At 39.6% G+C, this 23,713-nt stretch overlaps 1 protein-coding gene across 1 annotated transcript in view; it reads right to left on the minus strand.

Moving 5' to 3' along the window:
• RELN (reelin) overlaps positions 1 to 23,713 on the minus strand; it is a 282,373-nt gene that overhangs the window by 71,843 nt on the left and 186,817 nt on the right. Inside the window, exons 20-25 of the mRNA XM_062632047.1 lie at positions 19,462 to 19,698; positions 13,315 to 13,507; positions 10,768 to 10,880; positions 4,319 to 4,456; positions 3,277 to 3,463; positions 688 to 893 (exon numbers count right to left, since the gene is read on the minus strand). Coding sequence (XP_062488031.1) covers positions 688 to 893; positions 3,277 to 3,463; positions 4,319 to 4,456; positions 10,768 to 10,880; positions 13,315 to 13,507; positions 19,462 to 19,698 — 1,074 coding nt within the window. The remainder of the gene's footprint in view (positions 1 to 687; positions 894 to 3,276; positions 3,464 to 4,318; positions 4,457 to 10,767; positions 10,881 to 13,314; positions 13,508 to 19,461; positions 19,699 to 23,713) is intronic.

Raw genomic sequence — 23,713 nt, forward strand, 5'->3', positions numbered from 1 at the left:
CAGTTTGGTTCTGTTTGGTTCGGTTCTGATCTGGTCTGTTCTACAAAAGTTCACTGCTTTTATACTTCCATGTGCCAAGATCACTTTAGAAAAGGACAGTTTGCTGAGTTATAGAAGTCCTCCTGAAAACATTGTTCATTGCAATGCAAAATGACAAGATGGGAAGATATAATTATCTACATATTGAAAAATATGAAATACAGGTAATAGAAATCATGTTAATACATGTAGACAAATGCATTCTTACAGCAAATCTGAAATGCTGAACATGATTTTTTCTTCTCCTTAAATATTTCCTTAAAGGAGTTTTTGTTGTATGTGACATTAATATATGTTCGTTAGATGTGAAACCAGAGTCGGAAATGGCAGAGTTCTACACCTCCTTTGGGCAAGTTCTGCATTTGCTCCTAATATTTTGCAGATACTAGCATTTTAGTCATGTTTCACACAGGAAACGAGTGATTGGAGACTTTGTATTGTACTTCAGATTTTGTAAGGCCCACTTTCATTAGACTTTTCCTTTCTAATGATGGGAGTTTACTGTGGCAGCGTGAGACATTTTCATATAATGATGGCTTTTAAGCATTGTAACTTGAATTTATTATTCACATTTTCATAAACTGAGAAATAGGGTGGGTTTTTTTAAGAGCTGATGCAGTATGGATTTAATTTAGACCAAAATTATACCTGGGTTTGCTGAAGTCAGAGAAATACATTTCTGCTAGTAGCTGCCAGTTGATTCCGCCGTTATTGCTGTACTGCAGCAGCACACCTTCTTCTCTGCTGTCTGGTTTATTGCATGAAGAACTGTCTCCTCCTATCTGGATGTAAAACTGGACAAAATCCACCCAGGTTGTGTCCAAATCCCAGCTTACCAACTGTCTTTTTCCGGCCTACAGTACAAAGAACAGAGGGGTAATAATAGTATTAAATAGGACACCTTCACTGAGGATAGACTTATTTAAAGTCCAACACAGATTAACATTGCACGGAAAATTGCACAGCACAGAAGACATTGAATTTTGTATTAATATGGCATTATTTTGTCTTTCAGACAATGATTCTGCTTGGCCATCCTTTATGTCTTAATCACCCTGGTGTGATCCCACAGGAATTCTTATTAAATTTCAACACATGATGCAACTCCTCAACACAATTTCTACACAACTATTTCATCTATTCTGGAAGCTGAATGCTTGTGTTTTCAAAACTTGGTTAGTTTGTACCCAACAACTTAAACCTGTGAAGAATCCTTTGACACTCAAGAAGCTCATTTAGGATACAGTCATAATGTTTTGGCCTTGAATTACACCCACTGTTTTTGTTTATTTGGTGGTTTATCCTCAGCTGAGCAAATCTGTCCTGGATGGTGCTGTGGGAGTGAGATGGGTTCAGACCTGGGTGCAGTCCCAAGCTTCCCAGTGCAGCTCCACATGGCTAATACTGGCCAAGGTGGCAATGACAATCTTTTGGTAGTTTGCTTTCACAGCTTCCTTTGGAGACCCACGGGAATTTGAAGTCATCATCACAAAATGAAACTAGGAATGGATAACGAAGATGATAGATGATACCCTTGAATGAATATACCCTTGCTGCCCCATGGACAGGTGTGTCCTGGCTAGCTGAGGGTATTCAATGTACTGACCTGCAGTGGATAAAACTCTGGCTGTAAAACTATCCCAGGTGGGTTTTCCTACCTACAACCCACAGCAGTTCTGCCTGGCAAAGGGTTAATCACAGACAAGCAACATAAAACCTCAGAGGAATTGCAGGGGCTAATTGAAACAGGTCTGTATTGCAAACACATGTACAATTGATTAAAATGAGTTGTAAAACAAAAGCAAGAGAGTTGGCAGAACAAAGCCAACATTAATTCTGGCAGCAGTAATTGATTATGGTAGTAAACATTAGACATTCAAATAAAAAGTGGCTATTTGAGCAAATGAAAAGAAAAATGGAACCTGTGAATATGAGCTCCTAAAACAATCCAGAACTATTGGGCAACTATAAAAATATTCTTTTATTATCTACCAACACAGCCACTGAGCACTTTGAAAAAGATCTGAACAGAAATTAAATAAACCACCTTCTGTTGATGGCACACAGACTGCTACTACTCAAGAAATGAATGATAACCTATCCCTTAGAGATCAATAGAAAGGGGCCAGGAATGTCTAAATGAGTTTTTCACTCCTCCTTAGCAGAAATCAGAAGAAAGATCATAGCAGGTTAATACTAATTTAGCAAACTACTTTGGAGAAACTTGGCATAAGGAACTGAGCCAAAAGGAAAAACATCTAACAGAGAAGACAATTACATAAGAAAATCCAATTATCACAATTAGCTAGTTGTACTGATTGGTCTATTATGAAATTTTCAGTGCAGAGCTACATTTCCAGGGGAGCTGGATGTGAGACTACATAGGAGTGCTGAAAATTATTTCATGGGTTAGATTTTTGTAATGAGGTAAACAACACGCAATTACACAGCGTTGCATATTGAGTTATTCTTCTGGGACTGATCTGGCTCTCATGACAGCAGTGGCAGTTTGATCAAACCTTTAAAAGAGAAGCACATAGCTGCATTTAAACTCTTCCTTTCAATTAAGAACAAAACCAAACCCAGTACTAGATCTAAGGAGCAACAATAAAAAATACATATGTAATTACAACCCACAATCCTACATCTGGTTAGAAAGATTTATTTTTATTTTAGTTATAATTGATATTAATTAGCAGAATTCCCCATATCTCTTTCCTACTCTATTATTTTTGTCTGCAAAGCATCCAAGTTATACAAAAGAGTAACCTCCTACAGGCTAACCACTTCCCAAAAGTCATTTTTTCACTAGTTTTCATCCTGTGACCTCAAATTAAGCTGCTTGTCCCCTGGAAAGAGAAACAAGCATCTCCATCCTTCACCCAGAACTGTACAGACTAAACAAATGGGAGCTGCTGGATGTTGAGAAAGCACTGAGTCTTACAACAGAAAATGCACAATTAAGACAGTATGAATCTACACACTTCCCAGCACACTGGCAATTTACTTCCTTCCATTACAGCTGGTATTTCTTGAATACATAATGCACGAGTCCTTCCCTTATCTCTTTTGGTTGATTTGTTCTTTACCTGCAGAGCACAGCTGCGCTGTTTAATGCACTTCTCATACTACATGCAGCTTTCTGCCCCCTTCTGTTTTGTTGCCATGCAAGCACATTGTGCTCCATTCAAACCTGCAGTACATGCCTTTCCCAATCTCCTATCCCTCGTTTAGTACCTTGTTGAAGTAGAGCGAGGAGCCAGATGAGATGACCCCACAGCCTTCCTCAGGCTTGACAACCTCTCCCCCAATAATTTCCTGCCACTCTGTCTTCAGGCTTTCTGGGTTCTCAAAATCAGACATGATGGTCGAAGGAAGGGGATTTTCAGGCTGACATTCAGTACCCCGAAACCCCAAATCACACCTGGAAGGAAGTGTAAATGTAAGAAGCTGTTAAAGACTTCATTTGACACTGACAATTACTTCAGGATCCTGAAAATGATCTAGAGTAGCTGGATAAAAAAGCTGTATCTTATTTCTAAAATACCCTGTGGTATACAGAAGGTTTGACATTGGCAGGCAGCAGTCTGTGCCTTTGGTGTTGCACCCAGGATGACAGTGGCTGCCAAGTAGTGCTGAACTGGTCCCTAGGGTCCTTCTGATCCAGCAAAACAGCTCCAGGACTGAGCTGGTCCCTGGTTGTGCAAAGTGCTCGAGAGGCCATCAGGACACCTGTAGCAGTGAAGCGCTATGTCACTGAAAGCTCTTTCAATGCCTGGGTAACGGGTTAAAACTTAAACAGGGGAAGTTTAGATTGGATATAAGAAGGAAATTCTTTCCTGTTAGGGTCGTGAGGCACTGGAATAGGTTGCCCAGGGAGGTTGTGAATGCTCCATCCCTGGCAGTGTTCAAGACCAAGTTGGATGAGGCCTTGGGTGATATGGTTTAGTGTGAGGTGTCCCTGCCCAGGGTAGGGGGGTTGGAACTAGATGATCTTAAGGTCCTTTCCAACCCTAACTATTCTATGATTCTATGATTTGGCAAGGTTATGGGTTCTTGGACAGAGAGGTGTGTGGAGTAACCAGCTGTTAATGTTGCATGAATGGTCTAACTCCCTATAATACTTTCATTTGTTAATGTTGAAACTAAAAGTAAGAACAACAGCCCTCTCTCCCTTCTCTGCCCCACCAAAACTAGCCACACCCAAAGGATGCAAAATGGTAGGATACCTGAAGTATCAGAAGACCATTGTTAAGAGGAACTGGCAAAGGTTTTATACCTGCAAACACCGTGGTCACACCAGCCATGTCCGCTGCACATGTTGGGACACTGCTGTCCAATGTAGATGTTGTCTAAGGCCCATTCATCTTGGGCTGTGTAGTAGCACTGACTCCAGCGGAAACGTGTGGCGCTGGACCTTAAAACCAATAACAATGCTTTAATTTGTGATTCTGTACAGAGCTGTAGGAAAAAAAAGATAAAATGCAGCTATAAAAAATAAAGTTGATATCACAATCACAGCCCAGCCTGCAAAGACTGGCACAACTAAAGATTTTAGTAAATGAACTAGATGATACCACTGGCTGCACAGGGCGATATAATGGACTTTCCAGTCATTAATGGCATTTCTGAGGAAGGCTGCATACGTGTTACAGGAACTTTGTACATTATTTTATGATAAACCTGTCAATGAATGTTATTGGATTTTTACTGAGTGCCATCTGGGAGGGTCACTGGTTGCAAAACTAGAAAGATGGGTCTAGGACATGACTGTGATTTTTATATCTTTGGTCACAGTTAACAGGCTGTAAGTTACATATAAAGGTTTCTTCTGATAAAGTTGTTGAGTGTGTTTCTCCCCTTTGTATACTGTTATTTCCATTCAACAATAGTTGACTGGTTTTGATTGGTAATAGAAATTTCTTTTTGTCGGGATGATTCCAAACTAGATTTTGCTCACGTACCACTGGTGGCATTGCGATCACAAGTTTTTGACAAAATCCTATTTCATAGTACCTATTTTTATTCCACATTGCAAAGAGCTTAAAGAGCTTGCTTGTAGCCAACTACTCAAACAGAATCTGTAACACCCCAGGTTTGTTGTAGGGAATGAGTAGATTAAATTACTTGCCTATATATAGCTAAGGTCTGGGCATGTGTAATATTCTTCAAATGGAAAACCTCACTGTGGTTTCTTCTTTCTAGTTAAATAGTTTTTCAACAGCTTTGGCTTTCTTTATTGTAGTGGAGTAAGGTTAACATTATTCACCCTGAATGCTGTAAAACAATTTGCAATATCAAGTAGGTATTGCAAATATCTTGATGTTGGCCCTCTTGATGCTGCTTGATGTTGGTCCTCTAGGAGGTTGTCCAATGTGACAATGACATTTTCCATGCCAAGTGACTGCTGCTAGCCAAACCCAGCCTGACATCCACCACCCTCAAAAACCAAGGCTGGGGAAGAAACTGCATCATGAGAAGAGTAATATTTGTTGCCATGGAGTCTTTCCAAGCTGCCCTGCCAACCTGTGCGCATCCAACAGGTTACAGGTGTTGATAGTGGCAACTCCCATTTGGTGGGCACAGGAACCCTCCAGTCCATGCTTATGTCAGAATGAGATTAAGAAAAATATATTGCAAATGAAGTGAAACAAAGGTGTGAAATCATTCACTGTGACAAAGCAAAAGGGGCCATCCTGGCTGCATGATGGGTCTGGGAAATAATGGTGTGGTGGGGGCAATGTGGGCACTGAGGCTGGGTCACAGAGCTGTGGAGAGGATGGACAGGGAAAGCAGGGCTGACTGTGGACAATACAAAAATCAGACTTTAAACAGGGACAGGCCTGTGCCTGGCCAAGGGCTGGTCAGGAAGGCTGAGAATGAGAAGCAGCAGGTTCCTACAAGAAGTAGGAGCTTCTTTCCTAGCTTGTTTCTCAGCCATATGGCTACATTATGATGGCACAGATATAATGCTAGTACCCTAATTTGAAAGAAAAAGCTCTTTGCCCCACCCCTAAAAATTTATGTAGAATAAGACCTATTAAAATGAATATTGTAAAGGTGTCTGAGTCACCTTGCTCACACGAAAGGATGTGAAAAATTGAATAGAGGCCTCTGCAGCTAGAATGGACAGTATGGCAGAGCACTTAGCCAAGCAGTCACATACTAGAAGCATGCAAAGATCAGTTTATCACATGCTTGGAGAAATTTTTAAAATACCACTTTTGAACTCCCTCAAAAAACACATTAAGCTGACAAGGGCTTTATTTTTAATTGAAATCAGCTTTTCCCCCTGTTTTAAGTATCTGCTTGGTATTGCGAATAATGTAAGCATTCTTACAGCATGCAAAACTAATATGCAGTGCTAGATCTGCCACTAAATACTCCCTCAGGATACAATCTACTGATGGGTTACATTACAAGAGCTATGAATTACCCATTAAAAGTGCACAATGCCAGTAATATGCACACGAAGGACTTCTTAAGCTTGCATAGGAACAATGGACAGTCAATATTCACCACCATTATTTACTGTTCATTTCTGGAGTGCTCTGAAGCCAGCACATCACCTCAGTGATGGTATTATGCTTGCTACAGAGCATCAATGGCACCACAGAGAGCCCTGACAGAGACTGTGTGCTCCAAAAGAGCAGTAGTGACTGGTGTTAGCTCTCACATGTGCTGAGGAAAATAACAATACTAAAGCAAAGAAAGGTATTAGAGCAGGTGAACCTCCCCCTGCATTACCTCCCAGCACAAGAAAACTGGGGTGGGAATTACAGTGATACAGGGGAAATTTCACCATCCTGTGGAAGACTCACAGTGTCCCAACAAGTGGTGGTGCTCCCTGAACAGTTCCCAGTTCTGCTAGCTCCAGCATCAATAGCATTTCTCAGCCACTCGCTGGTTCCTGCTGGGTGTGAATGTTGTTGTAGGGTGGCTGTGTGGCTGAACCGCAGCTGATTTTGGGGCACCAGGCTCACACCTACCCTACAAAACAGTAGGGAGAGCCTACCTGTGGGTGTAATAAAGTACACCTCTGTGCCCAGGGGAGCACAACACCTGAAATCCTACCAAGACAACCCCTGTGCAGCACCACTGTGGGACTGTTCCCAGCTCAGCTCTGTTCATTAGTTAGAAGCTCCCCATATGAATGCAGAGATGGCAGGAGATTTGTTTCCCTCATTTAAGGAGAGGGGAGGAAGGGAGGAGTTGCATTGCTGCCTGGAGATGAACATGTGGCTGAAACAGAGGTGTGTGTATCAGCTGGGCGGCTGGGGATGGTCTCCAGGGAGCCACATCCTAGAGAGCTGTGGTTGTTTCTAACTGCAGACAAACAGAGCTCTTCCCCAGGGACAGCTTCCCTGTTGTGGGAAATCCCACAGCCTCCAAGCTACAGAAAGGCAAGGGGATGCCCTCACCTTCCCACCCAGCCGGGTGGTGAAGGGGTCATCACATGGCTGTGGGCAACAAGAGGTCTCATGGATTCAGATTCCTCTCTGGGCAAGGGATGACACGTTAGGCTGAATTCACAATTGCTAAATCAATGCTGCTGAAAAGCTGGTCCTGCTCACTGTTTTTGAAAGCTTTCCACGGCCGCTCTGCACCTCAAGGTAACAACAGCTTAAGAGGATTATGCTGTTAAAAATGGTAACCGACAATTTTAAAAAGCCATGTTAATTAAGAAAAGAGAATAAGGAGCTGAGTGTCAGCTGCATTCTCAGTGATAAAATACTGGTTTTCTGGACAGTCACCACTTGGACACCGCACCATATTGACGAGTCATGAAAGCATTTTATTACAAGCAAAATAAACCTCCCCAGGTCCAATCTCTCTTTTTTCAATGCTACTGGAAGGCAATCTGGCTTTCTGATGACATTATATCTAAGTCAGGTTGATGTCAAATAAAAGTCACTGCTGTTGTGTGACATTTTACATAAGCATAAGGAAATCATATCCCAGAAGTGTTGCCAGTGAAATTATGTTCTTTCTGCTGCGAAATATTTCAGATATGTGAGCTAAATAAAATCATTGTCTTCTCTCTTGATATTAAGAAACCTCACGATGTGATGCAAATTTGTAGCTGATGAAATTGCATTTGCTACCTTCTGAGTTACCATAATTACATTTACCCAATTATCCTGAAACTCTCATTCAGTCATTAGGTGCTGATTTGTTTATGAAGTCGGCAACTGACAGCTGCTTGTATCTCATTAAGCCCTGTTCATATGTAAATGCCTCCCATAAAACTGGAATTAATTTTCATCAGTGTTAGAAATGTTCAGTTCAAGTACAATACAATTTCAGCAACCAGGTGCATACATTCCAGTTCTTCAGTACAAGTCTCACTGTTGCAGAAGATTTCCTAGCATCCAAAATCTTGGATAACACAGGGACCTTGTAAACTCACACTTGCCAGATGCAGAACATCTACAGATGTGCAGAAACACCATCACACCCAGAAAGTTTTACAAGAGAAATAAGTGCTGTTATGAACTATTTTCTGCTTGCATGAGCACAGCACCGCAGCCTGATGCTGCGCACCCAAGGTGTAAACCCTCAACAAAGAGCTGTGCATGCAGGGATGAAAACTCCAACAATCACAGCAGGGCTGTGCAGAGGTGCGAGGGCATGTTGAGACTGTCACGGGCCAGAGCAAGGCTAATGAGATCTCAAGCCCAGGACCTGAGTCCTTCTTTAGGTGGTTTGTCTCCCTGAGCAGTAAGCACAGGGCAGGCTGTGGGGCTGAGCCAGAAGGAAAGTCCCCAGAGCCCCCTCCCCATCATCCCTGTTTTGGGAATGCAGAAGACCTGGCTCTTCCCATTGCACTGTTCCTTCTGGTCATTACTAAGTTTTATCCCATGCGTAGCTGCTGCAGAGGAGTGCAGGTGGGTAAGGGAGAGGAGAAGGCGGGTGCCCTGAAGAGAACCGTATGGAGCATGTTCACTACCAGCCCCCTGGATTGATGCCCTCTGTGTAGCCAGGCTAGCAGATGAGATCTGCACATTAAATGTTCACCAGTAACCCCCAAGTTTGTAAAGGCAGGAACTTGCCCTCTGTTAGTAAACACACCTTAAAAATACAAAAAAATCCCCTCCCAGTCTCAACCCAAAGCACGACTGAGTTCTCAGTCTGCTCCTTGCCAGTGGAAAGGAGGGAAAATAGAGGGAAAATGTCTGAGATGCATCTGGTGTGCTGGGCTGCTTTGGTGGGTAACGTGGCCATCCTTCCTCTTTACCCCCATTATGCCATACAACAACACAGTCATTCTGAAGGTGTGTTTTATGAAGGACAAAATAATGTTCAGTGGTAATTTGTACCTTAATTACAAACAACTCTGCTAACAGACGGGAATCCCTTCAGATATAAGACAGAGTGTGAAATATTTATGATTTGTGCGCAGTACAAAACAGGAAGCCAGCTATTATTTCAGCATAGTTTCTCCCCACTGTCTCCTAAATTAAAATGGAATTATTTGCTTCTGTCACCTCATACACCGAGGAGAATTATTAGACCCTAAAGAAAAAAAGCCCACAATGTTCGTATTATCAACTGTACAGTATATAATAGTAACAACTTTGAGTACAGTATATATCTTAGAAATAAATTTAAAACTAACAATCTACTTTAGAGTATAACATGCAAAATCATAGACACTTTTAAAACTCCTAAATGCCTATGTGAGCCACAGATTTTACAGCTGGTGGCACATAATGGCGTATAAAATTTAGTACATTATAATCTAATTACGAAGCAGTTTTTCATAGATTTACTTGTTCCATTTGGTATTATCTGACCTGATACACTTTAAGGATTCAATATTTGCCCCTGATGTTTTGCCTGGGAATGGGAAATCCTGAATATTGGCAGTAAAAATGACCTTTTGAAAGAAGGTATTATTGTGGGTTGGTTGATAGAAATAAGTTGTGTTGAGGCAGTGGAGACTGCATAAAAATGATGAAGGACAGAGAAATACAATGATAACTTAATCTCCGCAAGCTCTCATGCAATTGCTGTGATGGATTCAGGTCAAACATAATCAAAGTGTAGCTCTAATTGGAATAATATAAGGAATTCAGGAAGCCCTGAAGATTATTGAGGTTTATGTCAACTTCTTATTTGTGTGTTAGAATAACACTCTAAAAACAAATAATGGAAGATGTCATACAGTTAAATAAATAAAAACGTTAGGGCAGGCAAAACAAGTTTGGTTTACAGTAAGATGAATAATGTTGGGCTTTCTGATTATTTCTGTTGCTTTTTTTTTTGCAGAAGAGAATGTTATTTTTGAAGACATGCTATAAAAAGAAACAAAAGGTAAAAATTCCCAGAAATGAATCATTAGTTATTGTTTATACAAGGCTTTGGTCTGAAGATGTAAACAATAAGGAATGTGCAAAATAAAGCCTTCCTTTAGTGGGGCATTTACAGACAAGTGCCACTATTTTTGAAAAGGTCTGAACTCTATTAGAAGAGTCACAGCATGTATTAAAAACAATCCTAAACAATAGTTTCTGGTGACTTCACCAACATTTCATTCTCTAATTATATAAGGAATGTATTTTATGTTACATACTTGCAACTGGGTCAGCCCTGGTACCCTGGCACCCAACCCACCAGCTTAAATATGATTTACGGAGGGCTTGATCTTTGTCATAGTAGTTTGAAAGTAGATGATTTATCTGCATCTCCCCCTAAAAGAATTAAAAAGATGAACAAAATGCTCACCAAGTCTTCTGTGGTAAAAGGACGGTGATTCTCCTCCACTGAGTAAATTCGCTGGAGTGGTAAATACTTGCTGATGTAAACTCCTGACAGCTCGGCATACTGGGAAGACATTCCTTGAAGTAAAACATTTCAAAACCAGATTTAATATTGAGGAAGTATTGGCAACAGAAGCAAGGATTAAACACTCTAGAAGCAGGAGTGTGCCAGGGTCCAGATGTTGGATTGAAAGACACAGAAGCAGGAAAATCCTGGCATGATGTAGAGAAATGTCTCAGAAAAATAAAGGTAGTACAATTCAGGATAAGTCATATAACACACTTAAAGAATTCAGCATTGGTAACTAGGAATGTGCTGTTTTCCCCCATGAGGATGTCTACCTCATTTATCTCACTATTCTCAGCCCAGCATCTAGGGATGACTACAAAGTCTACAAGTCTAGTATGGAATAAGCCTATGAAAGACTACTGTACCAGTCATTTTAGAGACCTACTTTCAATCTTTTGCCTGGAGCTGCTGGCTTCCCCCACTTCCTCCAGCTGCAGTGGGAAGCAGAGTAGGAACACAGCCACACAAGAGCAGCCAACCATGGTCTAATGAATTTGCCTCCAGAGGCCCTTACCATGCTCTGCAGCTGTATTACCTTTGACACCTATAGCAAGTGGTGTAAATTCCCCCTTGCTGCTTCTATGATTCTTTCTGCATTTAACTCAGATTCTTAGAGAGGCCTGTTCTCTCAATTTTCTTTTTTCTTGTTACAAAATCTGATCATTATTACATTTTTTATATAAAATATAATTAAGTCCATTATCCCAACAGACTCTTACCGTTTTCTAGAGCTGCCCTTCCCATATTACTCCATTTTTTTCTGCAATATTCCCTTCATCTATTTATACATTGCCAGAACAGCATCCAAAATTCTTGTGCTATGGTTTCGATGAAGTATTAATAAAGTGTTATTACCAACCTGTGTGTTCTTTTTCTAGCTACCCATCCAGAGAGTCCCTTCTGCCACTACTGCCACAGCAGAGTTCCTCCTGACCGTCTCTACCTCTCTGAGAGATATGACACTATTTTTCATAGATATGTATTGCTCAAATATCTTAAGAGTATTAAATGAGGATCTGATAGCTTATTCTGTTGGTTTTTGTCTGGTTGTGGTGATTTTTAATAGATTTTCTAAAGGCTTAATATCCTTTTCAGCAATTTTCAAACATTTCTCATTGATTCATCTCCCCTAAGAGAACTTACAAAACAGGATCTGATCAGTGCTCACGCAGCAAACAAAACTTTCAAACAAAACTTTCAAACACTTTAATTAATTAGTGTTTTGTGTATTTACCAGATTATGTCCTTGAAATATACCACAAATAGCTATCTCTATTAGTCTTTTATCACTGCAACATGGGTGGTGTGAGAAAAATGGTTTGGTTGCAAGTTCTTCTCTCTGAACTCAGCTCCAATGAGAGAGGAAATGAACACTAATATCTGAAGGCAAATGATCTTGATGGCAAGGACAAACTCCAAACACCCACCGCTAGGAACTATTCTTAGGCACCATGATGATGCCTGCAGGTATAAAAGACACAAACATCACCTGAACACACAGTATTTATAGGTTTCCTCAGAATTCTCTTTAAAGTAAGAAAGCATTACTTGGATGTAGACAGTTTTAAAATTCAGTTTTTGCCATTTCTCTACCCTGCCCATCAAAAGTAAATGTGGCAAAACACAGCAAGGCAAAAGGTAACAATAATGCTTTCATTGCTCATAGAAGATGTGGGACTGGATGTTCAAATCCCTCTTTGAGCCTTGAGAGCAGGCAGTGAAAAGGCACCAGGACAAGTTCCCTGACACCCCTGAACCTGCTTAGGGGCAGCCGGAGGACCTTGCTTAGCTCACCCTGAGGCCAGGGAAAGTCCAGTTTGTCATATAGGAGGGGAAAAAAAAGTGCAAATTATGGCCAAATGCACTATTGACATTTGTGCTAAGACACGGCTGAACCACACAGGGAAATAGCAGCCAGCACTGCTATTTGCACTTATAGCAGAGACTGGGAAACAGACAGTCATTACAGCCTTGGACTGTGTTTGAACCAGGGGTGGGAGATGAAACATTCTACATTAAATCCCCCAAAGGAATGTGCTTTCCATTTATGAAATGGCTGTGCACAAGGGCAGAAAGAATTTCTATCCATTTAAATGCCAGGGAACAGTAGATGCATTTTACGTTGAAAAACAAAGCAATAGCACAGCAAAGATCTTGGCCATTACTCTGTAGCTCTGTCTAATTGTGGCCCAGTTATTTTCTCAACCTTGGTTCATTTCTGTCACAGTTCTGTGTTTCAGGCTCTCAGACACCTTTCTTCCAAATATCATGAATAACAGTTTAAATATTTATGTTAGTAATTTTGATGATTCCAACTGAGAATTTCTTTACAGAAAGCGGAATGAGGAAAACATCTTCCTTTGTTCAATGCCACAAGTATACTTCAGGTGAAATCTGTATAAACAGTTTGCAGAAGACAAAGGTCTCCGCTTCCAGCCTCACCTCCTGAACAAGATGCCACGTGAGGCCATGGTTGGTGGAGTACTCCAGTTTCACCTGGTTGTCCATATGAGGAGTAAACGCCTGATCGCAGCCCATCACCAAGTTGAACTGTATCATATATGAAGCTCCGATCTGCATAGACTGGGTCTCCACATAGCGCATACTAGAAGCTAACTTTGAATCTCCTGTAAAACTGAAATATGTAAGGAAAGAATCAGAATCCATCCCAAAACTAAATCAGAAGGCAACATTCTGAATGATTCTGTGTTAAATACAGCAATGATTCTTTCTTTGTTCTGTGGATTGGCACATGGTGTAAGATCATGCACAGAAGCCTCTTTCTGTTGGAACTTCTGCACATTACCAGGAAGACCCTGTTGTACCCCAGAGTGTGAAACACTGAATTATTCTCTTAGTACTTACTATATGTTCTTTGTATCACGGATCAACTTAGGATCAAGCAAAGGATAACGTACAGAAAAAACAACATAAAGAAAGCTCATTCCTCAGGAGTGTGCATTGCCTAAGGTCATGTCATAGGAACAGCTGCAATTTCATTCAAACAGTGGACGGTAAAGATACACTGCATTTAGTTTAAAATATTCCTGTTACATAGAGTTTTCATTCCATTGATTTTCAAGTGATTCTATATGCAACGCATTCACTGACTTTTGACTGTGTTTCAGAATTAATATCACCTATCCTCAGCTTCTTTTCTGCAGGATGTGCTGATATAAGAGTTACATTATCCAGTGGATTGAAGAAGATAATTTTGCCAGTGGCAATGTTTGGAACACACCAAGCCTCATACATGCTACAGGGTACCCAGATATCCCATATATGGTAACATATAGCTTGAAATTACAAGGTTATTTTAATGTAAGTGGAGGCTTCTCTTCTATGCAACATTCAAAAGTTAAAAAAAAATACAAACAAAACCAAAAACAGATGCAAGAGAGGTATAAGGAGGAAATAATAACAACTTAAACATTTAATCCTGGGCACTAGGTTTCAAAACAGAAGGTTTTTAAGAAAGTTCATGTAGAATGAGAATTGCCTCCTTCTCCTTTATTTGAGATGTTTAGTTAGTGTCTTCCAAAGTAATGCAGTCCTTTCAGCTTCAACATTTTCTAAGACTACTCTTAATTTGAGCAGCTTAGGATAGAGACTGCATATTTTTAAAGAAAATCACTGAAAATCATCATGCAAAGATAAAAAGCTACACTCAGTACACTGCTGATAAAGAGAATGATGATCAAGTAAGTTACATCTTAAATGAGATGTAACTTAAATCATCATCTTAAATAAGAAATCCTAATCTTTCAATACCATACAATAAAACATATTAACTTCTAAAATTCAAGGTCATAATGAAGTCAGTGCAAAGACTAGGAATACAAGCCAGTGTTACTTAACAGTCTTTTAAATTAATTCACTGACCCACAATGCTTTCTGTAGTGTCCTTTCCAGACAGAGCAATTGAGCCCTAAATGTAACATTCTACCTTAAAGCTTTAGAGGAAATTACTGAAAGCTAATACTAGTTTTGTCACTATTGAATTGCTGTTACATGGCACAAGTTAAGATCTAGCCTCCTTTTTACCCTCTGACCTTGCTGTCTGTGACTTCATTTCCTAAAGGACAATCCAGCCCATGACACTGTGTCAAACTACCCAGTCTACTCTGATCAGCACCATGATCCAATGGCGGACGGACATTCTCTTCACTCCTGGGGCACTGTCATGGACAACTGGACCAGAAGGCAGTAAGTTAACTTGGAAAACTGTATCTCAGCAGTTCGCTCTTTCAGTCAGTGTTGTCAGTGTTTTTCTTCTCAATGGCAAGGATAATTTTAAGTTGGGTAGAGGATATAATGTGGACACATTGGTAGTCCAGGTGGCAACCTATGGTTTGTGGCTTTGTTGTTAGAACTGACTGCACCTCAGAATAATTGGTTTGGATAATGCCTGAATTTATTTTTCTTCCAAACTTTATCTAGTAGTTTTCGAAATGACAAAACCCTGTAAACTTAAATGTTAAAGCTGACTTGGTCTCACATAGTTTTAATTTCTACAATGCAGTTTGAAATTTCATGGCTGATGTGGGAAATCAAAGTTTTACAGCAGCCCTCTTGGGAAATCTGTGCCAGTACAACCAGGCTCTTCAGGTATCAGTCAGCTGTGTGCAGTGTCATCAGCAGAAAGTTATATGTAGGGATGCTTTGGAAAATGATTTGACATTGCACATGGGCACAACACATCACAGTTACCTAAAGCTCATCTGAAAAGAATAAAGGAGTTGAAACCAAACAGTCTGATGAAGCATCTGCCTATAACCTGTCTTCCCCAAAGTGATAGAAGACAAGTGAAGGACAGGTACTCAGCATAGGTGCAAAGAATTAAATGTTTCATTTTATCTTTGTCTCCACAAAAAAAAAATCCCTCTATTTAATGTTACTGGTTTAAAACTGGAAAAAAAAAAATCTTAAAATGCAATCTTTTTTACTGGTGGCATTCAGGTCATGATTAAAACACTTCTAAGTTTAGTATTCATTTTCATTTCGTAAATTAGCCACTGGATATCGTACACAATACACTAAGTAAACATTGGTTTAAAATTAAAACAGCTCTATGGAAAGGATAGTAAAGAAATGTGAAAAAGGAAGCTAGTGATGAGGTGAAGATAATTTATGATGCTCTGTAAGAAGCTTTTTTAAGAGGAGGAAATCACATTATGGGTTCACAAAGTCCTTTATCGTCCACAAATTACCTCCAGCTGAACAACGGTAGCATTAAAGGTGGGGGCTCCATATTACTTGCTACTTCTTTGCTCTCCAGCTTTCCTGTCTGTGTGTGTGGTTAGGTGTATGCTCTTCTCCTGGAATACTAAATGTTTTCTTTGTTCTGGGAGTCACGTAGCTGGAGTAAGTTTCTGGATTTTGTAAAAGGGGAGTAATGTCCCTGGTGTAAGAATAATTAATTAAAAAAAATCAGAAATGAAAATGCAGAGGCTACATTTTTGTATAAATATGTAGCTGTTTGTTTCTAGCACATAAATAATTAGACCTGTGGAGTCTCAGGAACACAATACCCACAGGTGCCCTCAGAACAATCGCTCTCCCTCCAAGCACTGCCAACTAATTGGTACTTCTGGGAATGATATCACAGCCAATGTCAGCCAACCTGCACTGCCCCAAACTGCTCTGGGATGCCCAGAATTACCATGTTTTCAAGGCCAGTACTTTCAGGAATACTGAAAAGCCACATGGATGCTGGTTTTGTATAGCTGCATTGACCGAAAATATTGATGGCCAAATGCTCATGCCAGTCCCAGCTTTGCTTCCATCAAAGGCAGGAAATATTTATGCCTTTTAACGATATATGATACCTACGTTGCTAAATGATTCCTAAATGTATTATTATATTTTAATTAAGTCGATTACCTGAAAGAAACTTTCTGCATGTTACAGAGTGATCATCTAAAAGAAAATACATTTTTATAAACACAGGTAAACTATCAAGCTGATTTAGGGCAATTGTGTTACATTGCTCCATAAAGATACTTTGTTATGAGCCAGATTTACAGTCTTTTCCCAGGCTGCTCCAGAAACAGTGAGACACTCTCTTGTCCATTACATTGACTTAAATAATAATGTAGTAATCTGACTGAAGATGTTTTATTTATATAATGCTATTTTATTTGTGTCCAGATGAATAACAAAAAAAATAAAAACAAAAAATAAAAAAGAAAGAAGAAAAAGAAAAATTTATAGCATTCTTGCAAATTCTTAAATGCATTTCAGCAAGTGGCTGTAAATTGTAACACTCAAGAGCCATTTGGGTCAAAACCCTGATTGTGTATGAGCATTTTGGAGAAGTGATGAATTAACGTACACTTAAATTTAAAAATGGTCTGGAGCCTTTTCTCTATACTCAATGCACTCGCTATAATAAAGTCTAAGAACCAATTTGAAAACAAATGTTGACAATTACAATCAAATAAAGTGCCTGTTCTAGGTATAGACCATTATAAAATACTCAAAAATCACCTTTGCTGGAAACATATGTATATCAACAAACCCCTTCTTTCTAAATGAGGCTAGATATCGAAAAGAACTATCTCCCTCTTCAACAAAAATAAAAATCCCCCTCCTCAGTTTTCCTCCATTTCAAGGGTAAATATTTCAGATTTACAGACTTTGAGGCAGAAACGGAGGCTTTATAGGCAATTAGCAGGCATTTCAGTGAAAATGGGCCTAGGGATGACACCTTGTAAAATGATTTATAGGTATTTCCAATAGTCCTACTAATGAAAAAGCAGTTGTGAGGCTTTTCTCAAGAGGATGGTGTCAGTGCTACTGCAAACTCCGCTCATAGAAAGTCATGAGTTAGAAAATGAGAACCAAATGGACTCACAGCTGGGAAAAGCCAACAATAATTAATTTAACTAGCAGTCATTTGTACAGACCTTGTGTAAGTTTAAGAATTTCCCTTGAGAGAAATAAGGTCAGTGAAGGATAGAGTTCATGTCTTCCAGTGATAATGAAAAATACTGATACATAAACAGTATGGAACTGCTCTATCCCTGGCAGTATTCAAGGCCAGGTTGGACAGAGCCTTGAGCAACATGGTCTAGGGCAAGGTGTCCCTGCCCATGGCAGAGGGGTTGGAACTGTATGATCTTAAGGTCCTTTCCAACCCAAACCATTCTATGATTCCAAACAATACTGCAAAAGCTTTGATTCTTTATTCAATGTATGGAAAGTTCAACATTCCCGCTATGACTGAGCAGTAAGTATCCTAGCCAATATATGTGATGGAGAATTTAGTTGCAATTTATTTTGATTCTGATTTAGAGTAATAGGAGGAAAACAGGGAAACTTCTGCTATCTTAAATAACCACCCTCCCCATGACAAACTGGTCTTAAAAGAACAGAGTGAAAACAATGTCATTAAGGGGCTTTCATTCCAACTCTTTGATGAAGAAGATGCAAACAGTTTGAGCTCTAGCATGTTCTTTAATTTTAATGAGCAGCAAGTACCTTCCTTGTCCTTATTAAAGTGGTTAATGGTGCTTCTACTGCCTCATTATCACCACTAGAACATGTTTGGTGTTGTTCCTACTGCTAAGCCAACTCCTTTTAGTTTAACAGATGATCAGAAAGTCAAATCAGGTTGCTCAGAGATTCTTTTTAATAAAATTCCAACAGTGCTTCTCAGAGTGTCCGTGGGGATGCTAAAATTATTTTTATTTCCTCGAGGATTTCTATAATTACTGTGATTGTACTTTCTCCATATAAATATATCTGTGCCAATTAAAGCCATAGTGGGTTTATACGTTGATCAGACTAGCATGAAACTGTTATTTGGTTTTAATCAAAACATAGAGATTAAATCGAGCTTCCCTTGTATTAATTCCAAATGTCACACTTATGCATTCCAGAATTTAAGTTTTGTGAGGCATGTTAATGTTTTACTGAAGAAGCTTATTTTTACACAATCCTGACAGAATTGTCTTTTTCTTCTTATTCACTTCTTCTTCTTTTCTTGCCTTTTTTTGCTTTGGGGCAGGTGATACTTTCTTGTCTTTGTTTCTAAATACATAGCACATTTTAGGCATAATTGCACTATGTCATAATGCTGATCACAGTGAAAATGACTAAATGGATATAATACCAGTCAAAATAACTACAAATGACTAATGTTCCACCAACATTCTGCTGCCTTTCCTTTTTGGATTGCAATCTAATGGCCATGTAAACAGATCTGAACATGACTTACAAAATAATAAGAGTCTGCACTTAACAGATTGTGTCTTAACCTGCATACCCATATTAACCTGACAGGATTTTAACTGAAGGTTATTAAAGTTTTATAAATTGTTTCTAATAGGATATTTAATTATTTTGTGGGTAAAGAATGCTACATTCAAGGTTCCCATCAAACATAAATTTGTGCAATGGGGTGTATAAACTTACTGATAATTACAATTAGATTAACAACAGTATTTTTGTCCATAATGTGAAGATGAGACACAATTACTCTGAATAGATGCCAGAAAGACTCATTTGCAGAAATCACTTGGCTCTTAGCAGGATGAATAGATTAAGAAAATGGAAGTAGAATGCAAATGAACATGTGTTTCTCACCAAAGAGTCCAGTCGTGTCCGCAGTAAGGCTGGACATTTCCCAGGTAGAATCCCAGAGACTGTGTGACTTCAACTAGGTTGGTGAAATCCAGACTGATGCTATTGAAAAGCACAGAGGTCATGATGATTTCATCAATAGCCCACACATCTTCACCTTGGGAAGAGTGATATGGTTGCCACCATCTGAACTGAATCCCAGTCTGTCTGGCATCTTCAGGAAGCTCCACTGAAATTATTCTGGAAAACAAAACAAAGTTACTGCTTTAAGTTTGTCTGTTTGTAATAATCCCATGGGGATGTAATTTATGGTTATTTTTTTCTAACTGACTCTAAAAATCAAGGGTGAAATTCATCCCACAACTGGTATAGCTTCTATCGGTGACAGGGGAATCATTAGTTCTCTTGGTAGTCAATGTATTGAAAGACAGCTGTGTGCAAAAGGCACAAAAAGAGTTTCCACCACATCTGTAAATTTTGCTGCTACTGTGGAGCTATCTGTAAATTTAAAGGTGCTCTTCCTTCCCAGGAGAAACCTGAATGCCCTCCATTTGAAGCTCAGGGGATTAGACTGGCAAAGGGATGTTCAGCTGACAAGGACCTAAAATTCCAGCTCCATCTTCGCAGACTCTATGGATTTTATCCTGATCTGAAGACATGCATCTTCTTAACATCTGTCTTTATTTCTGCACAGTACTGATGCCATGCCTGTGTTTCTGTTGTCCTAGAAGATCCCATCCCTGCAAAGCACCGCATTCAAGTGGAAAAGACTCATCTTGTCAGAGTAATTGTGTGCAGTCTTTTTTTTATCCTGTAGTTGCATAGAGATGCAACTGGAGGTGAGTCCAGGGGCTTCTCCTGGTATGCAGGGTCACCTGATTTGTCATGGCAGCTATGTCAACGAACCTATAATTGACAAACTGCAAAGAAAATTAAGAGTAATATCTAATTTCCAGGAGCAATTATTGCACACAGCAGCAGGGAGCATGCATTAATTGCCACAGCAACAACACCTTCTTGAAAGCTCCATAAATCACCAGGGCCATGGTGCCCCACACTAGGCATGTAAGCTGTGAAACAGACTGGCAACAGAGACGTTTGTCTCCATTGGTGTACAATTACTTGCTGGCAAAAGGATTTTTAAGCAAGCTCATCATGTAGCTGACATTTTTATTTCTCTCTTAGGGGAAATGTGAATAAAATGACAAATCAGGTAAAGTGGAAACATTTTATTCATTAGCACCAAGTTTTTTCCAGATTTGGAAAGTTGCCTCTTGTAATGTTTTGTTCTGTACATATGAAGCAGTCTTGGGCCTACGGTGCTCTTAGTGCAAAACCAGTCTTAAAAATGACTTGCTAAACTGTCCTTTTAAAAAGTACATTTATAATAGTGTTGTTTAATGTCACATTGATTTTAAAGAAGATGACGTTAATGAATTAGCAATGAAAATTTCGAACGGCTTGGCTAAACAGATGGGAAGCGCTCAAAACCTCCTGGCTGGCATTTCTAAGAGTTGCTTTCTGACAGTTGTAGGTTGGAGAGAGCAGCGTTGAGGGACAGCCAGAGGTAATGGCTGCTGTGTCCTTGTGGCAAGAGACCAGCAGTGCACACACTTTATGTATGGCAGATACATTTCTTTTACCATTCAAATAAATATGCTTGAACCACTTCATACCCTTTTAAGAGAAAAACCAAGCCCCATTGCTTTCTAGCATGTTAATAAACTACACAGACTTTCGTTTTTACCAAGGATTCCCTAATAAATAGCAACTCTATGGCTTTTTCAGTTATTTTTTTAAGGCATGAATGACACTAAATTGCTACGGATGCTAAAAGGAATTGAGGGATTTTGACTCTGATGGTTCAGTAGGGTGAACCTGAGGAAAGCCGGGCTAGGAGGAGCACTGAATCTAGTGTACACCGTGAAGCACTTGCCACTTGTGTGAGCTAATGCTCTGTTATAATCCTAGGCATATTTCTCTGCTGGTGGCTGTCTCTGATGTCTGCATCTTCCCTTTCACTCTCAATTCTCATAAGCTCACCCACACGGACACTAATTCTCACTGGCAGGAGTTTACAGAAAATCCTAAATCATGACACACACCACTGACACACCTATCGGATGTTAAAATATTTAGCACATGTTAAAATACGTTTCTAATCCCAGGGGATTAAGCAAACACAATTTAAAAATGTTGGTGTAAACCAGCGTATATGGCACATATGTTAGTATGCAGAACCCGACTACATCTCCAGTTATAACAGCTTCTCCTGTCTGGCTTTGATTTGTTGGAGATAGATGGAGAGGGAGGGGGATTCTTGCTAATGACTTTTCTGTTGCAGAGAAGAAAAGTGTTCCTACTAACATTATCAGCTACCATTAGATTTCTTAAAAACCAGCTGGGAGACCTTTGCTCTGATCTCATTCTTTCAAGCTATGCGCATACCTAATATTGAAAAGCCACCGCTGTTCTGCTCAGAAGAAAAATGCAGCTGTCAAATGTTAGCAGATTAAATGCAGCTTTTCAGCAGAACATTAAATGTGTAATTATTTTTTGTATGACTGAAGATTAATTAGATTTCTTGATACAGATTGATTGCCAAACTTTGTGGCAGTCCATCTATGTTACCAAAACTGCTGATATTTTCAGACATCATAATATGAAAAGGTGAAGCTTTCTTCATGTTTTCATCATAATTATTGCCAGCATTATCTTCAGGTTTGTGTGTCTGTCATTTTTCTGTCTACCCAGAGTGGGCTATACATACCCCATGGCAAAACCTTTCTAACCTATGTACATTGTGCTGAGTCAGAACAACAGAAACTGCTTCATACTTAATCTCAAAAAGCAAAAGAAGTCTCTGGCATCAATATAATTTACTACATTTATATCTCAAACGTCATTAAAATCAGTCACCAAAATGTGTATTTTCCTTTTTGTTATAAAAATTTCATAGTGCTATATATTAAAAACCTTTAGGGAAATATAATTCTTACAGCTGTAATCTTGAAACCAAGAATTAGAAACAGGGCCATATAAAATATATATGTGACTATAATAAAGGACTGGAAAGGAAATCTTGAAGAAGGTTTATGACTGTGCAAGTTCATAGGATCATTCCTTTGGAAACATTTAAAACTTCAGAAATTAAAGTCTACATGCAGTATACTTCTACCAAATATGGTCATTTTTCTCAGATTTTTAGGTATTTCTTATAGCTCCTGGGAAATAGATTTACTATTTCAAGGTTTTTTTTTCCATTAGAAAAGATTTCTTCATTAAATGTTCTTCATTTTTCTTCATTAAGGAGATTCTTGATCACATTTTGCATATTGTAATTCTGTACTGAGTTATTAACAAGATGAGGAAATGTAATATTTACTTTTTTAAATATGCCGATCTGAGCTCACTAAATATAAATAACGAAAGTTACATGTCATTCAAGTGACTTGCAAGCTATATAGCAGAACCCCTAGGGCTAACTCAGGCCTTATCCTAGAGCTGGGTGGAGGGGTAGAGAAGAAGGTTCAGGGCAATACCCAGGGCAAAACAGCTCTAGGGCAGGAACTGACCTGCTGGGATGGGACCCACAACACCACTGTTGGCTCTGCCTCTCATGTGCCCCTTTACAGAGCATCTCCTTTCACTGGGATTTATTAGCTCTGCTGCAGCACCCTATAAAAGGTGGATGCTTCCAGGTTTGAGTGGGTTTGAGCCAGTGGAGTTAGCCAGCCCAGGCTGTTCAGGGCTTGTGGTACAGGTATGCTCATGGGGACTCCCAGTTTTACACTGCTTTAGTAAAATTGGTGGATGGTCTCATAAATGTTACAGTAAAGAATACCTTCTTCTCTAAATACATCAGATACATTTCTCTCTAATCTGATGCCAAACATAGGTGCTGCTGGGTAAGATCAGCTCTTGATTCAGCTGCCTTGCTATTTGTGCAATTCCCAGGCACAGTCACCAGCAGGTCCTCCAGGGCACTGAGTCCAACCCACAGGCACAGTCATGTAATGCCCTTCCTAATGGGAGCAGGTTCAATTTCCCTGCCTACCTGGAGAGATCCTCACAGTCAGATATTGTCTCTGCTGTCCTGCAGTGCCTGCAAACTCCTAATCCCAGAGGATGGTGTAGTAAAGGTATCTATCTATGGCTTCAAAGCTACAAATAATTTATGCTAATTTTTCTTTAAAAGTGGCTGCTTCCATAGGAAGAGACATGTCCCTGTTTCCCACAAGGACATTTCTATCCC

The sequence above is a fragment of the Pezoporus occidentalis genome, unplaced genomic scaffold (genome assembly GCF_034315485.1).
Source record: "Pezoporus occidentalis ecotype Australia unplaced genomic scaffold, CSIRO_AGI_Poc_V1 ctg38, whole genome shotgun sequence".
In the NCBI taxonomy this organism is placed as follows: domain Eukaryota; kingdom Metazoa; phylum Chordata; class Aves; order Psittaciformes; family Psittacidae; genus Pezoporus; species Pezoporus occidentalis.